Genomic DNA, 19,105 nt, shown 5'->3' on the forward strand with positions numbered 1-19,105 from the left:
GTCTCATATTTAGACTGAAGCATCTGTACTCATTCTGTTTTTAAAGAAGTCAGTTCAATTCAGTCGCTCAGTCATGTCTGACTCTTGGGGACCGCATGGACTACAGCACCCAAGATGCCCTGTTCATCACCAACTCCCAGAGCTTACTCAAACTCATGCTCATTGAGTCGGTGATGCCATCCAACCATCTCATCCTCTGTCATCCCCTTCTCCTCCTGCCTTCGATCTTTCCCAGCATCAGGGTCTTTTCCAATGAGTCATCTCTTCACATCAGGTGGCCAAAGTATTGGAGTTTCAGCTTCAGCATCAGTCCTTCCAATGAATATTCAAGACTGATTTCCTTTAGGATTGACTAGTTGGATTTCCTTGCAGTCCAAGAGACTCTCAAGAGTCTCCCCCAACACCAAAAGCATCAATTCTTCAGCGCTCAACTTTCTTTATAGTCCAAATCTCACATCCATACATGACTACTGGAAAAACCATAGCTTTGACTAGTCGGACCTTTTTTGGTAAAGTAATGTCTCTACTTTTTAATATGCTGTCTAGCTTGGTCATAAGTTTCCTTCAAAGGAGAAAGCATCTTTTAATTTCATGGCTGCAGTCACCATCTGCAGTGAAGTTAGAGTCCCCCAAATAACGTCAGCCACTGTTCCCACTGTTTCCCCATCTATTTGCCATGAAGTGATGGGACCAGATGTCAAGATCTTAGTTTTCCTAAAGTTGAGTTTTAACCCAACTTTTTCACTCTCCTCTTTAACTTTCATCAAGAGGCTCTTCAGTTCCTTTTCACTATCTCCCATAAGGGTGGTGTCATCTGCATATGTGAGCTTATTGATATTTCTCCTGGCAATCTTGATTCTAGCTTGAACTTCAAAATTCTTCAAAAGATGGGAATATCAGGCCTCCTTATCTGCTTCTGAGAAGTCTTATGCAGATCAAGAAGCAACAGTTAGAACTGGACATGGAACAACAGACTTGTTTCAAGTAAGGAAAGAAGTATGTCAAGGTTATATATTGTCACCCTGCTTATTTAACTTATATTCAGAGTACATCATGAGAAATGCTGGACTGGATGAAGCACAAGCTGGAATCAAGATTGCTGGGAGAAATATCAACAACCTCAGATATGCAGATGACACCACCCTTATAGCAGAAAGTGAAGAACTAAAGAGCCTCTTGATGAAAATGAAAGAGGAGAGTGAAAAAGTTGGCTTAAAGCTCAACATTCAGAAAACGAAGATCATGGCATCCGGTCCCATCACTTCATGGGAAATAGATGGGGAAACAGTGGAAACAGTGACAAACTTTATTTTGGGGGGCTCCAAAATTGTTGCAGATGATGACTGCAGCCATAAAATTAAAAGATGTTTGCTTCTTGAAAGAAAAGTTATGACCGACCTAGACAGCTTATTAAAAAGCAGAGACATTACTATGCCAACAAAGGTCCATCTAGTGAAGGCTATGGTTTTTCTGGTAGTCGTGTTTGGATATGAGAGTTGGACTATAAAGAAAGTTGAGCACCAAAGAATTGGTGCTTTTGAACTGTGTGGTGTTGGAGAAGATTCAAGAGTCCCTTGGACTGCAAGGAGATCTAATCAGTCAATTCTAAAGGAAATCAATCCTGAATATTCATTGGAAGGACAGATACTGAAGCTGAAACTCCAATACTTTGGCCACCTGATGCAAAGAACAGACTCATTTGAAAAGACCTTGATGCTGGCAGAGACTGAAGGAGGAAGGAGAAGGGGACAACAGAGGATGACATGGTTGGATGGCATCACAGACTCAATGGACATGAATTTGAGTAAATTCCAGGAGATGGTGATGGACAGGGAGGCCTGGTGTGCTGCAGTCCATGGGGTCGCAAAGAGTTGGATACGACTGAGTGACTGAACTGAACTGAACTGTAATGCCTAAGTGAAAACAAAAAAAGAGAAGAGGGCACAGAGGGCTTTAATCACATATCTATTCCTCACTATTTATTATAGCAATAAAAGTTTCTTAAAACATTAGACAATTTGGTGTTTCTTCTAAAAGAGAAAGCAGGGAACATTCTATAAATTGAACGTGATTTAATAAGAGCATAGGGACTAGAAAAGTTTGGCCAGCAGTACAAGCAGAGTAGTAGACATATAAATTGATGAAGGAAAGTTATTCCTCAGAGTTCACAATGGCAAATAAGTGGAATAATACTCTTGACTTGACTTAAAAGAAACAAACAAACAAAACTCCAGATTGTGTACTGCCTGGAGTCTGACACACCTACGTCTGCTAACACAAGGGCAGTTTTCTTTTGACTTTTCCAAACACCAGAACACTTCCTGAAGAAATAAGACAGTATAATGGAAAGGGGATTCATTTTTTCATTAGTCCATTCTGGATTTCAAATATTATAAAAGTCTAATTTTGGAAAAGTACATTTTGAGCTTTAGTTTTCCTTAATATCAGTTTCCCTTAATATAGTTTCCCTTTGTGAATATAAAATGAGTATACTTATGATGTATTTATATATATTAACTTTGTGGAATTTCCAGTTAGCTTTATTACAAAAATGTATAGTAATGTAGTTATAATCTCAATATTAGAAATCAGATTTATCAAATCACTTGAAAATGTTTTGCTAATAATTTGTTAAAAATGCCTTTTAATACCAAGTTCCCTGATGCCTCAGACAGTAAAGCGTCTGCCTACAATGTGAGAGACCCGGGTTCAATCCCTGGGTCAGGAAGATCTCCTGGAGAAGGAAATGGCAATCCACTCCAGTATTCTTGCCTGGAAGATCCCTGGATGGAGGAAACTGGTAGGCTACAGTCAGTCCATGCAACCCGCAAAGAGTCGGACACGACTGAGCGACTTCACTTTCTTTCACTTTCCCTGATGCTTATAGAATATAATTTAATTTAAATAAAGTCTACACTAATAATTATAGAAATATAAATATCACTTTATCAGGGCTATTAATATCTATGAAGATGAAGTTGTGTGGTTTCTCAATAGACCTGTTTATTAGTATGATATTGTCTGTTTAAAAATGAAAATGAAAATATTAAATGTAATGGTTTTCACATTCCTGAAGTAATCTTACCCACTCCCAACACACACATGCATACACATACATTTTTACTCATCTGTAAATGTGTAATTCCAGAGAAATTTAAGACATTGAAATGTAAGAGTTAGGAAAACAAACTTATAATTCCATGATCTACCTTCTTACCTAGAGTCACTTTTTAGGAAGTAGCCATTATAATTATTTAAAAAAAATCTGTTTTAACAAAAGCAGACATATAGTTCATCTTTACTATCAGTAATTCTAAAAATCCAGTTCTGTAAATCTTTTACATCAATATTTTTGCTTCTTTTTATGTTTTCCAATAGCAAGAAGAGTATCTAAATCTCTGCTGTCCACTATGGAACCACTAGCCATATGCATCTGTTGAGAATCGGAAAGCAGTGAAGCCAATCAGAGATGTACTGGAAGTGTAAAAAACACATTGGATTTTGAAGATTGACTTTGAACACTTATTCTTAATAAAATGATGTAAAGTATCTAATTAAGCTTCCCTGGTGGCTCAGACTGTAAAGTGTCTGCCTGCAGTGCCGGACACCTGGGTTCAGTCCCTGGGTTGGGAAGATCCCCTGGAGAAAGAAATGGCAACCCACTCCAGTACACTTGCCTGGAAAATCCCATGGACAGAGGAGCCTGGTAGACTACAGTCCATGGGGTCTCAAAGAATGGGACAGGACTGAGTGACTTCACTTTCAAAGTATCCAATTAGTAATTTTATGTTGGTTGCCTATTGAAATTGTATATACTTAACTAACAGTTTTGCTTTCCATAATTAGCAATGGTCTGAATATACTAAGTGGAAAATTCAAGAAATAATTAATAAATTCTAAATTGTACCTTGTTCTGAGTAGCCTGATGAAATCTCACCCTGCCCGGCTCTGTGGCACCAGTATGTGAATCATCCCTTTGTCTCCCGTGTCCTGCCCATTAGTCGCTTAGCAGCCATCTTGGTAATCAGGTCAACTGCTGGGCTTGTGTTCAAGTGAGTCTTATTGTACTTAATTATGACACAAAGCTGCAAGAGTAGTGATGCTAGTAATTCATATATGCCAAAGAGAAAGTAAGTGCTTCCTTTAAATGAACAGGTAAAAGCTCCTGAATTAATAGGTAATGGGGAAAAAAAAATAGTATGCTGAGGTTACTAAGATACACAATAAGAGTGAATCTTCTATCTGTGAAATTGTGAAGAAAGGAAAAGAAATGTATGCTAATTTTGTGGTCACACTTCAGCTTCAGAAGTTACAGCCAAAGTGTTTGGTAAGTTTTTAGTTAAGATGGAAAAGACATTAAATTTGTACAGTAAGATGTTTTGAAAGAGAAAGGTTACAGTCACGACTTTTATTATATATATTGTTATAATTATTCTATTTTATTTTTAGTTATGGTTGTTAATCTCTTCACTCTGCCTGTTTAGTTAAACTTTATCATAGATATATATGAATAAGAAAAAAGACAGTATACATATAGGGTTTGTGCTATACACATTTCAGACATTCACTCTAGGTCTTGGATTGTATCCCCTACAGATAAGGAGGGACTGCACTATATTAAATTTAATTTAATTTGCTTCTTTTTACTTTTTTAAACGTCACTGCTAAAAACTTTAAAATGTTTATGTGCCTTCTATTCTATTACAGTTGGACAGCTTTGTTCTAAGATGCATACTTCTGCAAAATCATATATTATTACATTATAATACTTTGTGAATTATATATTCAGTTTCATGTTTTTTTTTTAAAAAAAAACTTATTTCTCTTTATATAGCCATCAGGGGTACAGTGGAAAAGATCATCATAGGTAATTACAGTCTTACCAAACTATACAGACTCTTCCTCTAATTTCTGCTTCGATAGAATCATTCTTACTTCTTTATTTCATCTTTTTAGACATACTCAAGACCTCATCATACAGAAAAGGAGTCCTTTGGTCTAATCCATGTTCTTTTCCTGGGCAGACTTATTGTATAATTCTGGTTTGATTTCATACCGTAATGGGTTAGGCCTTAGAATTTCAAAGTAAATAAAGCAACTTTATTTTTATTATCACTTCCCATCCCCCTTAAAATTCATAACACACCATACACTATATATCTAATCGCCTACTTCCATAATTCTGGTGTCTTATCTTTGTCCATCACATCTTTCCAAATATAAAAGTATCTTCCAAAAAAAAAGCCATTGCAAAAAGTTTATAATTTCAAACATGATGAAAACTGGCAAGGACTTATATTAATGCAGTTCCACAGGTGGGAGATTGAACAGTGTATCACAGTATTCAATAGAGATTGTTCTTTAATCATTAGATTTCTTTGAGGGTCTAAACACCAAATTATAATTATGCCTATTTATTTATTTATAAAAATAATAGTTATTATAGAACATTTTTTATATACTGAAAAATAGAAATGAGCAATTGATACTGTTATGCTGTACAAGAGTTAGCATTGAAAGAAATTCTGTTTTGAACATTTAGAGGTAACATTGATTAAAACAAAAAGTATTTATCATTGAGCATTTTTATAGACTGAAGTATCCACATATTTGGTTTGTTTAGAGAAAATAAAATGTATTTTCATATACTTGATTTGCATAAAATGTGAAAAAGTTGGCTTAAAGCTCAACATTCAGAAAACTAAGATCATGGTATCTGGTCCCATCACTTCATGGGAAATAGATGGGGAAACAGTGGAAACAGTGTCAGACTTTATTTTGGGGGGCTCCAAAATTACTGCAGATGGTGACTGCAGCCATGAAATTAAAAGACACTTACTCCTTGGAAGGGAAATTATGACCAACCTAGATAACATATTCAAAAGCAGAGACATTACTTTGCCAACAAAGGTTCGTCTAGTCAAGGCTATGGTTTTTCCTGTGGTCATGTATGGTTGTGAGAGTTGGACTGTGAAGAAGGCTGAGCGCCGAAGAACTGATGCTTTTGAACTGTGGTGTTGGAGAAGACTCTTGAGAGTCCCTTGGACTGCAAAGAGATCCAACCAGTCCATTCTGAAGGAGATCAGCCCTGGGATTTCTTTGGAGGGAATGATGCTGAAGCTGAAACTCCAGTACTTTGGCCACCTCGTGCAAAGAGCTGACTCATTGGAAAAGGCTCTGATGCTGGGAGGGATTGACGGTAGGAGGAGAAGGGGACGCCAGAGGATGAGATGGCTGGATGGCATCACTGACTCGATGGACGTGAGTCTGAGTGAACTCCGGGAGTTGGTGATGGACAGGGAGGCCTGGCGTGCTGCGATTCATGGGGTCGCAAAGAGTCGGACACGACTGAGTGACTGAACTGAACTGAAAATGTGAGTAAATGGAGTTGGATTTTGTGTATGTGTGTGGAGCAAAATGCAAATTTGCTTCTGGATGTCAAAATATAGAATGCTAAATGTTAATTTTCGTTCATAGGAAAGACTATAATTTTTGCACTGACAAGGTAAAAAGTCATATGTGGAAAGTAGAAAAAAGTTAAGTATTCCATGGGGGCTTCCCTGGTGGCTCATTGTTAAGAATTCACCTGCCAGTTCGGGAGATGTGAATTCTATCCCTGGGTTGGGAAGATCTCCTAGCGAAGAAAATGGCTCCCCACTCCAGTATTCTTGCCTGGAAAATCCCAGGGACAGAGGAGCCTGATGGTGTTCAGTCCATGGGGTCACAAGAATCAAACTCGACTTATTGACTAACAGCCAGCAACGACAAAGGTGTTTCATAAAGATCTCCAACATTGCCTTGGTTGTTCGCGAGGACTTCTACTTACTCACAGGAAATTGGAATAAGTGAACGTTTTATTATTAAATGATATTCAGTAGTATCCTATATATTTCCAAGGATTTGATTAATTAAATAAATGGTTGATTATTACTCTCTAGTAGTTGGATAATTACTTAAATCTGCAGTATTTTTTTTTAACTTTACATAAGTGTTTAACTTATTATTCATCTTTGTCTTACTTGAAACTTAATTAATTCTGAGTAAGCTACATAATTCCTACAACTTTTGTTTGGATGTATCCCATGGATATTAATAAACCTTTGTCAGATTGCAAAATCAAGTCAGAACAAAATCAATGGTACTAGTTTCCTGCGACTGCTGCAACAAATGGTCACAAACTAGGTGGCCTGAGACAGTAGAAATGTATTCACCGGTCGTTCTGGAGGGCAGATGTCTATTATCAAGGTGTGGACATGGCTGAGCTCCCTCTGGAGGTTCCCTCCGAGGAGGATGCATTCCTTTCCTTTCTTAGCTGGTAGTTGTAGGTATGTGTAATACTCACAGGTTTCAGGATTAGGAAATGAATATATCTTTAGAGAGTCATTGTTATGCCTGTCATAATAAAAGAAATAATCTAATTGTGTTGTTAAATTTATATTTACCAAGTTGATCAATATGTGTGCAATTTTTAAGAACATGTTATGTCACCTAAATAAGAACTTCTCCAAAATGACTTTTTTTCAAGCAACAAATCTTTGGATTTTCATAGCAGTGTGTCTTATTTTCTATTGACAAAATGTTCAAGATACTGTATTCAGGATCTAATAAAGTCTGGCTTTAAAGATATTATCTACATGCATTTAGATTCATATATTTTCTACATGGGCAAATTATTAACTATGAAATAAAAAAGTCACAATTAAAATATTAATAAAAATTATATTTAATGATATGCAATCTATAATATTTCTAGGGTAAATTATTACAGCATCTATTAGGTTGGTGCAAAAGTAACTATAATTTTGGACTCTGAATTTTAAATCATTATTTAAATGATTCAATTGTTGATTATTTAATCAAACACATCTTTATTAATCAAAATGGGAACCATTTCAATCAACATAATTTTGCCCATGAGAAGTGTTTGTTTATTCCTGTAGCGAAAAAATCCCTGCTTCAGGATTCATTGAACTCTTGGAAAGCATTTTCTGCTTCATGCTGGTTGTGGAAGCGTTTTCCCTATGAAAAGTTTTCAAGATGCTTGAGGAAATGGTGGTTGGTTGGTGAAAGGTCAGGTAAATATAGCAAATGAGGCAAAATTTCATAGCCTAATTTGTTCAACATTTGAAGTGTTGATTGTGCGATGTGTGGTTTGGCATTGTCTCAGTGGAGAAGAATGGGGCCCTTTCTGTTGACCAACGCTGGCTGCAGACACTGGAGTTTTCAGTGCATCTCATGGATTTTTTTCAGTCAGCTCTCAAGGCACCTACTCACTAAGCTTTTTCACCTTTCCAATCTGCAAATGCCAGTTGACTATAGAATGACCGGCGGTGAGTTCTTGGACCGCTTCTGTAGCTGTAGGAGGATCAGTCTGGATGATCTTCTCAGTAGGTCGTTGTCCGCTTCCGATGGTTGGCCCCTGCACTCTTCATCTTCAAGGCTCTCGTCTCCTTTGCAAAGCTTCTCGAACCACCGCTGCTGTACACTCATTAGCAGTTCCTGGGCCAAAGGCATTGTTGATGTCGTGAGCTGTCTCTGGTGCTTTATGACCAATTTTGAACTCAAATTAAAAAACTGCTCGAATTTGCTTTTTGTCTAATATAATTTCTACAGTCTAAAATGCATGTAAAATAAACAGCAAGTAATAAGGCTTCCCTCACGGCTTAGATGATAAAGAATTTGCCTTCAATGCAGGAGACCAGAGTTTGATCCCTGGGTTGGGAAGATCCCCTGGAGAAGAGAATGGCAACCCACTCCATTTTTGCTTGAAGAATTCCATGGACAGAGAAACCTGGCGGCCTATAGTCCATGGGGTTGAAAAGAGTAAGACATGACTGAGTGACAAACACACACACAGTAGGTCATTGGTAAAAATATATAAAGCAAAAAATGCACATTAAATTGATGTAAAACACATTTATTTAAGAATGGCATTCAAATATCAAATGGCAAATTTTGACAACTCAAAACTGCAATTACTTTTGCACCAACCTAATATAATAAACTAAAGCTTTTTCATAGGATGTCGATAAAATTGTTTAATTTTATACAGTCATTACACATTTCCATTATTAATTATTACTCTAGCAAATAAATCTATTATCAAATTGTAAGGAAAATTTAAAAAAGAGAGAGACAGCCACTTCATGAAAAAAAAAAAAAGGTTTCTTGAAATGTGAAAGAAATTATAACAAAAAAAATGTTCATGTAGAAATTTTGGATTATACTTAAGTGACCTTGAGAAATAAATGTATAAGCTAGAATAATAAAAATACACATATTCTGAAATTGTATCTTTAGATGATCTATAGCATATAATCCTTTAGTCAGAATATAAATTAGTAATAATAATAAGGTTAAAAATCAAGTCATAGACAGGTCTTTCAGCAGCTTTGGGAACATTGACAGAATGCAACAACCAAAGAACTTGGGCTTTAATGACCAAACTGAGAGGAGAGGAAATATATGTGCTTTTACAATGTAAGAAGTAAAAAAACAAACAAAAAAAAACTACATAATACCGAGTTTCTCAATGAAAGCATGTTACAAATATCTGTCCATAGATGTAGCAAGTCATTGAGAAAGCTCTGCTTACTTTGGGTTCTGGGTAGGAAAAATAGCATCTGTTCCATGAACATAAAATACTTATTTACATTCACAAATGTCTTGAGAGTGGGGATGGAGTAGTCTGTATTTAATTACCTTTGGGAAATACTAGTACAACTGTTTTAACTCTGAGGTATTGACGGAGAGCACAGGTTCATTTAAAACCATGCTTCAGAATCCTGCTTGGTGACTAACTAGAGTAAGAGTTTAGGCTGAAATCCAAGATCTACACATATCTATGCAGCAAAAACGTATTCTGGTTGATATTTTAAAAAGGCAAGACAAAAACAAAACGTAGTGTAGGCTGCTACAGTGCAAGGGCGTACTGAAAATGTACTTGAAAATGTCTATTTCATGCAATACCTCGAACAATTAAAATAGGTCTCACATGAATCTCCTTCCGTTATTAGCATCACCAGTGCCTTCCCGCCCCCCCCCCCCCCCCCCCCCGCCCGGAACTATCAAAATGGGCTTCCCTGGTACCTCAGTGGTTAAGAGTGTGCCTGCAGTGGAGGAGATGAGGGTTCAACTCCTGGGTTGGGAAGATCCCCTGGAGAAGGAAGTGGTAACCCACTCCAGTATTCTTGCCTGGGAAATCCATGGATAGAGGAGCCTGGCAGGCTACAGTCCACGGGGTCGCAAAGAGTCAGACACAACTTAGCGACTAAACAGCTACCAAAATAGATGACTATCTGTTCCTGGTTTTCTAGTGTCTCTCATCACTCATATATCTCTGACTAATTCATTCCTCTAAAACTTTTCCTTCTTCAAGCCCCTTCTACTACTGAAAATCTTTAATGATACCACATTTGCCGTAAAATAAGGCACATGCATATAAATCTGGCAGTTAAAATGCTTCAGATCTCTATGGTATTGACTGAGCTCCCAGTGCTGGTGAATAATCGCTGACCTGAATGAGGCACTCTTTAAAGATGCACTTGAAAGGTGCATTGTTTTGATTTAAGATCTGCAGCCCTGTATTGACTCATATTTTTCCTGCCTACAACTATCGCGCTCAGGCACCGTCCAATCATGTCCAAAGCATTCTCCCTCTCAATCTTATATATTTTTGTAATTGTTAATTCTTTGAGATCAGAACCAAACCTTAGGCGTGTGCATGTTCAGTCACTCCAGGGGTGTCCTGCTCTTTGCAACTCTATGGACTGTAGCCCACCAGGCTCATCTCTCCATGGGATCCTCTAGGCAAGAATACTGGAGAGGGTTTGGGATCTTCCTGACCCAGAAAGAGTCAAACCTGCATCTCCTGTGTCTCCTGCATTGCAGGCAGATTCTCTGCCAAATGAACCACTTTTGAAGCCCAAACTTTACATGATAGCTACTCAAATACGTGATTTCATCTGACTTTAAAGGCACTTCTTTTAATCTCCCCGAAGCAGCTAGCATGTTTTTCTCATAATAAATGTTTAGTAAAAATGTTACTTGACTAAAAGTCAAATGAAGAAATTATGAAAAATTACTTATTTATAAAAGAAATCATCTTTGATACAACAAGCGGCCAGGGTACTAATCTTGGTTTCTGAATACAAACAATAGGCTTTTTTTAATCTAAATTTAAATAGAAACCAGTTTATTAGAAGACGTAAAAAAAAAACTGTCAGAGGGCCATGGAACCTTGTTTCAAAACTCAAGTCAGGAACTTCCCTGGTAGTCCAGTGGCTAAGATCATGAGCTCTCAGTGCAGGGGCCCAGGTTCAATTCTTGGTCAGGGAACTAGATCCCACATGCCACAAGTAAAACCCAGTGCAGCCAAATAAAGAAAATATTAAAATAAAAAACACACAATTATAGAGTCAGGGGAAAAAAATTAGTGAGAATGTTCCCCACAGTATGAAGCTCTTAGAGAAGACCTCTGTCTTTCCAACGATTGGTAGTAATGCTAGGAGTCAGATCAGAAACACCATATGCTCATAAGAAGAGCTGCTCCCTGACTTCTTCCAAACTTTGTGTAAACGTATCTGCAAGGCAGCACTCAGGCCATAATCAAAATTAAAGCACTTACAGTGGATATAGGAGATGCAGTCTTTAGCTTTTCTAGCCTTCACAGTAGACTAAGACAGGTTAGAAGTGCATGGAAGAGACACTGACAAATACAATGAGCAGAGTCCACCATAAGCAAAAATTATTTCTCACGAGAATATTTATAACAATGTGTATTATGACAAATTTAAAAAGTCGGAAGGAGATGATATGTATATTTATCAGACATTATTCCACTTCTATCCCCTTACATTATAGAAGTTGACTGCATATATAGTGAGATATGAACATAATGGCTAGCAATAAAAATGATTAGTTGATAGATTCAAAATGTTTTGCCCCAGGTAATTTCTTGAAGAGAACAGAATTTCAAACTGCCTTTACCTGGTGTTATTCTTCAGTTCAGTTCAGTTCAGTCACCCAGTCATGTCCGACTCTTTGCGACCCCATGAATATCAGCACGCCAGCCTCCCTGTCCATCACCAACTCCCGGAGTTCACTCAAACTCATGTCCATCGAGTCAGTGATGCCATCCAGCCATCTCATCTTCTGTCATCCCCTTTTCCTCCTGCCCCCAGTCCCTCCCAGCATCAGAGTCTTTTCCAATGAGTCAACTCTTCGCATGAGGTGGCCAAAGTACTGGAGTTTCAGCTTTAGCATCATTCCTTCCAAAGAAATCCCAGGGCTGATCTCCTTCAGAATGGACTGCTTGGATTTCCTTGCAGTCCAAGGGACTCTCAAGAGTCTTCTCCAACACCACAGTTCAAAAGCATCAATTCTTTGGCGCTCAGCCTTCTTCACGGTCCAACTCTCACATCCATTCATGACCACAGAAAAAACCATAGCCTTGACTAGACAGACCTTTGTTGGCAAAGTAATGTCTCTACTTTTGAATATGCTATCTAGGTTGGTCATAACTTTCCTTTCAAGGAGTAAGCGTCTTTTAATTTCATGGCTGCAGTCACCATCTGCAGTGATTTTGGAGCCCCCCAAAAATAAAGTCTGACACCGTTTCCACTGTTTCCCCATCTATTTCCCATGAAGTGATGGGACCGGATGCCATGATCTTCGTTTTCTTTAAGCCAACTTTTTCACTCTCCACTTTCACTTTCATCAAGAGGCTTTTTAGTTCCTCTTCACTTTCTGCCATAAGGGTGGTGTCATCTGCATATCTGAAGTTATTGATATTTCTCCCAGCAATCTTGATTCCAGCTTGTGTTTCTTCCAGTCCAGCGTTTCTCATGATGTACTCTGCATAGAAGTTAAATAAGCAGGGTGACAATATACAGCCTTGATGTACTCCTTTTCCTATTTGGAACCAGTCTGTTGTTCCATGTTATTCTTAATACCATGCTAATGGCTGTCTCATTAACAGTATATCAAATTTAAACTGGCTTCTATTTTAACTGGATATGAATTGAAAATGTTGTAGCCTGCCAGAATTCTTGGTGGTTGACTGAATGCAATAATATATATATATAGATATTACATTTTTACCCAGCGATATTAAAACAAAAACTTTGTTTTAATCAAAATTTGACAACAAAATATGTTTAAGTATGTTGCTCTTGTTCAGTCACCAAGTCTTAACTGACTCTTCAAGACCCCCTGGACTGCAGCCAGGTTTCCCTGTCCTCACCATCTCCCAGAATTTGCCCAAGTTCATGTCCATTGAATCAGTGATGCTATCCAACCATCTCATCTTATGTCACCCTCTTCTCCTCCTGCCTTAAATCTTTCCTTGCATCAGGGTCTTTTCCGATGAGTCAGCTGTTCACATCAAGTGGCCAGAGTATTGGAGCCTCAGCTTCTGGATCAGTCCTTCCAATGAGTATTCAGGGCTGATTTCCTTTAAGATTGACTGGTTGGATCTCCTTGTAGTCCAAAGGAGTCTCAAGAGTCTTCTCCAGCACCACAGCTTGAAAGCATCAATTCTTTGGCATTCTGCCTTCTTTATGGTCCATACTGTATATACGTATGGAGAAGGCGATGGCACCCACTCCAGTGCTCTTGCTGGAAAATCCCATGGATGGAGGAGCCTGGTGGGCTGCCGTCTATGGGGTCGCACAGAGCCGGACACGACTGAAGCGACTTAGCAGCAGCAGCATATATTTAAGTATACTAAGAGTAAATCAACAGATAGCATTTTCCTCAAAGAAAATTTATGCTTAGTGTTAATGCAATACATCTATCCCAGGAGAAGAAAATGGAGGACACTTTGGTATTTATGCCTGGGAAATCCCATGGACAGAGGAGTCTGGTGGGCTACAGTCCATGGGGTCACAAAAAGTTGGACACAACTTAGCAACTAAACTACCACCAACAACAATCCATCCATACTGATCAGTAAAGAGTTAAATTAATTACTTCTGGAAGAAATATGTGCTAACTAGGGCCAAAAGGCACACACCACCATCAAAACATTTATTCATTTTTTTTCATTCAACATATATTTCAAGGGCCTACAAATTCTAAGTACTTTTTTGGATACTGGAAAATAAGATGGATGCATTCCAGAGTTTATTAAGAAAACTGATTCTTAAGCCATTAATTTTGACATAGCACGATTAGTGTTAAGACAGGGGTTATCAAACAGCAAACACTGTAAACATACTTTCCATCTCTTTTTCTCAGTTTCTTTAAAAAACACGACTACATAAAATAATAATGATAATTTTAGTTCAGTTTGTAATATATTTGAATGAAATATGTACAGCAATAACACTGCACAAAAGGGAAAGAGGAAAAAGAGCTATACATTGTAGTATTTTTATATTGAACTGGAAATAAGTTAGTAAATTTGAAGCAGGTTCTGATAAATTGAAATGTGTATGGTTGCCCTAGAACTAACATTAAAGAAGTAACAAGTAGAGTAAAAGAAAAATAAAAGGATTTTTCCAGTCCAGCATGTAAGGAGCTTGGGAGATACCACTGCATCCTAACAAGTAGAAAACTGAAAAAAAATCAAGAATTCTTAAATCATAAAAGAAATGAGATGATAGGTCAAAATGCCACTCACAGAATTGAAGATATTAACAAATAAATACAGAAAATCACAACTTACTAGAGTAGAAACCTCCATAAGAACCAGAATTGAAGTAGAAAGAACAGCACTGTAATTAATGAATTGCAGAAGGCTTGCTGTAGATAAATGTGAGATTTTAAAACCCCAGGGATCCAAGCAACAGAGAATCCACATGCATTTATGAGTTTTACCTCCTGAATCTCTGCCAGCAGTCTTATACTCTGACATGAAATAGGACCAAATACTCTGTTGTTATCGAGGCCTACGTGGGTCAAGTCTAACCTAACAGGGTTTTTATCAAAGGTTAACAGAATTGAAGGGAAATACCTAATTCCAGTCAACTCTGACCCACTTTTCCTCTCTAATAGGAATGGGAGAAGATTGGATTATATGTGAAGTTCACCTTTGAGAGTCATAGCCTCATGATAAGGTGGAGACTTCCTCCCTCTACACCTTACAACCTTATAACTAAAACATATTATAGCAAATTGATACCTAGATATCAAGAAAAAAAATTTAAATACTACAAAACAAAAATCACAGATAGAAAAGACAGAGTAAGCAAGACATGTCAGAGATGCTAGAATTATCAAACCAGGAATTTTTATGCTAAGGGTTCTAATGAATAGAGTAGACAACAAGCAAGAACAAATGGACAAAGGAAGCAGAGAGACGGAAGTTCTATGAAAGATCAAAAATAAATACTGGAAATACAAAGCAACATAACAGAAAAAAAAACAATGTCTATGAAAGGGTTATCAGCAGACTGCACGCAGCTGAGGAATACTCTCTGAACTTGAGGATATCTAATTAGAAACATCAAAAAGTAAGAGGCAAAGAGAAGATAAAAAGAAAGCATAGTCAAGAAGTGTGGGACAACTACGAAAGGTATAACATACCTAATGGGACTGTTAGAAGAAGAAAGAGAGAAAGGAAGGGAGACATATTTGAACTAATAATGACTCAGAATTTCTCAAAAATAGTAACAGACACCAAACAATATGCTCATTCAGCAGCTCACAGAATATCAAGCCAGATATATACAGCATAAGTGCCCTCCCCTATTCAAAAAAAAAAAATAATATATATATATATATATGAACAGAACGGAGAAGGCAATGGCACCCCACTCCAGTACTCTTGCCTGGAAAATACCATGGGCGGAGGAGCCTGGTGGGCTGCAGTCCATGGGGTCGCTAAGAGTCAGACACGACTGAGCGACTTCACTTTCACCTTTCACTTTCATGTATTGGAGAAGGAAATGGCAACCCACTCCGGTGTTCTTGCCTGGAGAATCCCAGGGATTGCTGAGCCTGGCGGGCTGCTGTCTATGGGGTCGCACAGAGTCAGACACGACTGAAGCGACTTAGCAGCAGCAGCATGAACAGAAACCTAAACAACTACATCGCAGCATTTTATTTCCAATATATAGAAAATCAGAGATAAGAAAAGTCCTGAAAGAAGCCAGAGTGGGGAAAATATCTTACATACGGAAGATCAAAGATAAAAATTACAACCAACTCCTTCTCAGAAACCGTGGAAACAGAAGAGAGAGTAGTAAAATATTGCCAATATTAAGAGGAAAAAAAAATCTACCAGTGGAAAATTCTGGACTCTGTAAAATTATCCTTCAAAAGTAGTTGGAGATATAAAGACTTTCTCAGACAAATAAAAATTGAAGACCTAGAAATATCTTGTAACAAATATTAAATTCTTTAGAGGGAAAGATACTGATATAGGCCAGAAACTCTGTTCTATATAAAGAAAAGGAAATTATCAGGGAAGGATGAAAATTAAAGTAAAATAAAAACTTTTTCTTTTTAGTTTATCTAACAGATAACACTTTGTTCAAAACAATAATAGAAATACTATATTTGAATATGTATGCTTATAAATATGCATCTGCTTAACTATGTTGTGTATGAGTAAAATGAGTAACGGCAATGATAGAAGAGGTGAGAGGAAGGATTATTTTGTTATTATTGGATTGGTTAAAGAGTTCCTTTGGTTTTTAAATAAAGATACATATTTTTCATTTTCACCAAGAGCATTACCGAACAATGTATTTACCATTCTGTTCCACTATCTTCTGCCATTTTTCAAGAAACTTCATAATTTCATCTTGCCCAAACTTTTTATCTTTTGGAGAAAGGAAATGACCCAGGTGCCTTTAACAGTCTTCCAGAAAATTTAAAAATTTTCCATTAAGAGAATTTTATAAAGACTGAAATATACATAAATCTGAAGGTGCATTTTCTGGTGAATACAGAGAATAAATCAGAACTTCCAAGTCAAGTTGCAACAGTTTTGCCTGGTCATCAAAAAACATGCAGTCTTGCATTCTCCTATTGAAAGATTATGCATTTCTGTTGACTAATTTTGGACACTTTTCATCAAGTGTTGCTTTCAGTTGTTCTAATAAGGAACACTACTTGTTGGAACTAATTAGTTTTCCAGAAGGAGCTCATAATAGAGAAAGTGAAAGTGAAAGTCGTTCAGCCGTGTCTGACCCTTTGCGACCTCAAGGACTATACAGTCCATGGAATTCTCCAGGCCAGAACACTGGAGTGAGTAGCCTTTCCCTTCTCCAGGGGATCTTCTCAAGACCAGGGATTGAAGCCAGGTCTCCCTCATTGCAGGAGGATTCTTTACCAGCTGAGCCACAAGGGAAGCCCAAGAATACTGCAGTGGGTAGCCAATCTGTTCTCCAGGGGATCTTCCCGACCCAGGAAGCAAAACAGGGTCTCCTGCATTGGGGGTAGATTTTTTACCAACTGAGCTGCCAGGGAAACGTGGCAGTTCTCATAATAGAGAATCCCTTCCGATCCTGCTATATACACCACATCCCCCTCTTTGGATGAAGGCTGGCCTTTGGTGTGGTTGGTGCTGGTTCATGTCCCTTGCCCCATGACCTCTTCCATCCCACACGATTGTACTGTATCCGTTTTCATCACCTGTCACAACTTATTTTAAAAATAAAACATTTACATTATGCTTAGGTAGAGAATTGCATGCAGAAATACGATCATGAAGGTTTTTATTTATATATTTATTTTTTTGCTTAACTTATATGGAACCCAAACATCAAGGCAATGACTATAACTAAGCTGGTGCAAATGAATTGTAATGCTTGATTTGGATATTTTGAGTATGTCAGCTATCTCCTGCATAGGGCAATGGGATAATGTTGATTGTTCTCAATTAATGTCTTAGTTTTATTGCTGTCGACTTCAACTGGCCTGCCCAATCATGCAACATCATTCAGTGAGAAATCTCCAGCACATAGCTTTGCAAACCACGTTTGACATGTTTGATCAGTCATAGCACCTTCTCAATACACTGCATAAATCTTTTCTTTTTCTTTTTGCATTTCAGCTTCATTTTTATATTTATTAAGACAATAAAACATAAATGCTGAAAGATGTTGCTTTTTCCCTTACATCTTCGACATTAAAGTGGCTGGCTACACAAAAATTCACCAATTTTGGTAATTTTTAAAAAAAATGATGCTGATGTGACAGCTATCACAATACAACCTAACAAAACTGTTTCAAATGAAGTTAAAGACAACTGAGCACTACGTAAATTCATCTTACAGAAAAAAAAAAAATAAACCTTTTAGCCAACCTAATACAAGGTATTCACACTACTGTAAATCGATGCGTTATTTGAAAGTGGGCCTGGATTAGTTATAAGTGTATATTGTAAACTCCAGGACAACCATAAGAAACAGTAAAAATGTTTATACTGAAAACAGTAAAACTTACATGTTAAAAAAGGAAAGAAAATGAAATCATATGAAATAATTAAAATCACAAAAGGCAGAAAATGAGCAGAAGCAAAAACAGAAACGAAGAACAATGGTAGCAAAGAGACAACAGTAATAAATATGGCTAATATTATAAAATTATATCAATATAACTCTGTATACCAATGGTTTAAACGTACCAATTAAAAGACAAACATTATCAGAGCGGATAAAAAGAAAAAAAATACCCAATGATAGGTTGTCTACAAGAAACCCACTTTAAATACAAAGACAGATATAAATTAGAAATAACTTTATGGAGATAAATACACCATACTAGTACTCACCAAATGAAAGTGCACATAGCTATGTTAATTTCAGAACAACAAACTCCAAAGTAAGAAATTTTATGAGATGAACAGGGGCATAACATGATGATAAAGAAGTCAATTGTCCAGGAGAACATAATGATACTTAACATGTATGTGCTAAAAACGGAGCATCAAAATATATGAAGCAAAAGTGATAGAACCTCAAGGATAAGTAGATAAATCCACTATCAAGTTTAGAGAATTCGAGTCCTCTCTCTCAGAAAGAGAAAGATCCAGCAGGACTTAGTTGGATTCAGTGTCACCACTAGTGAACTGAATAGAGCCTCTCTGTACAACACCACCAGAATAGTCATCTCTCAAGGTCACATCGAACATTCACCAATAGACAACACATTT

General features: G+C 37.3%; 1 protein-coding gene across 1 annotated transcript in view; it reads right to left on the reverse strand.

Moving 5' to 3' along the window:
- Positions 1-8,313: 8,313 nt before the first annotated feature.
- The window catches only part of LOC139186833 (cyclic nucleotide-binding domain-containing protein 1-like), a 358,895-nt gene continuing 348,103 nt past the window's right edge, over positions 8,314-19,105 (reverse strand). The window contains exons 9-11 of the mRNA XM_070802178.1: positions 16,684-16,768; positions 10,936-11,050; positions 8,314-8,541 (exon numbers count right to left, since the gene is read on the reverse strand). Of these exons, the coding sequence (XP_070658279.1) occupies positions 8,314-8,541; positions 10,936-11,050; positions 16,684-16,768 (428 nt within the window). The remainder of the gene's footprint in view (positions 8,542-10,935; positions 11,051-16,683; positions 16,769-19,105) is intronic.

This window comes from Bos indicus, chromosome 14 (assembly GCF_029378745.1).
Source record: "Bos indicus isolate NIAB-ARS_2022 breed Sahiwal x Tharparkar chromosome 14, NIAB-ARS_B.indTharparkar_mat_pri_1.0, whole genome shotgun sequence".
Lineage (NCBI taxonomy): Eukaryota > Metazoa > Chordata > Mammalia > Artiodactyla > Bovidae > Bos > Bos indicus.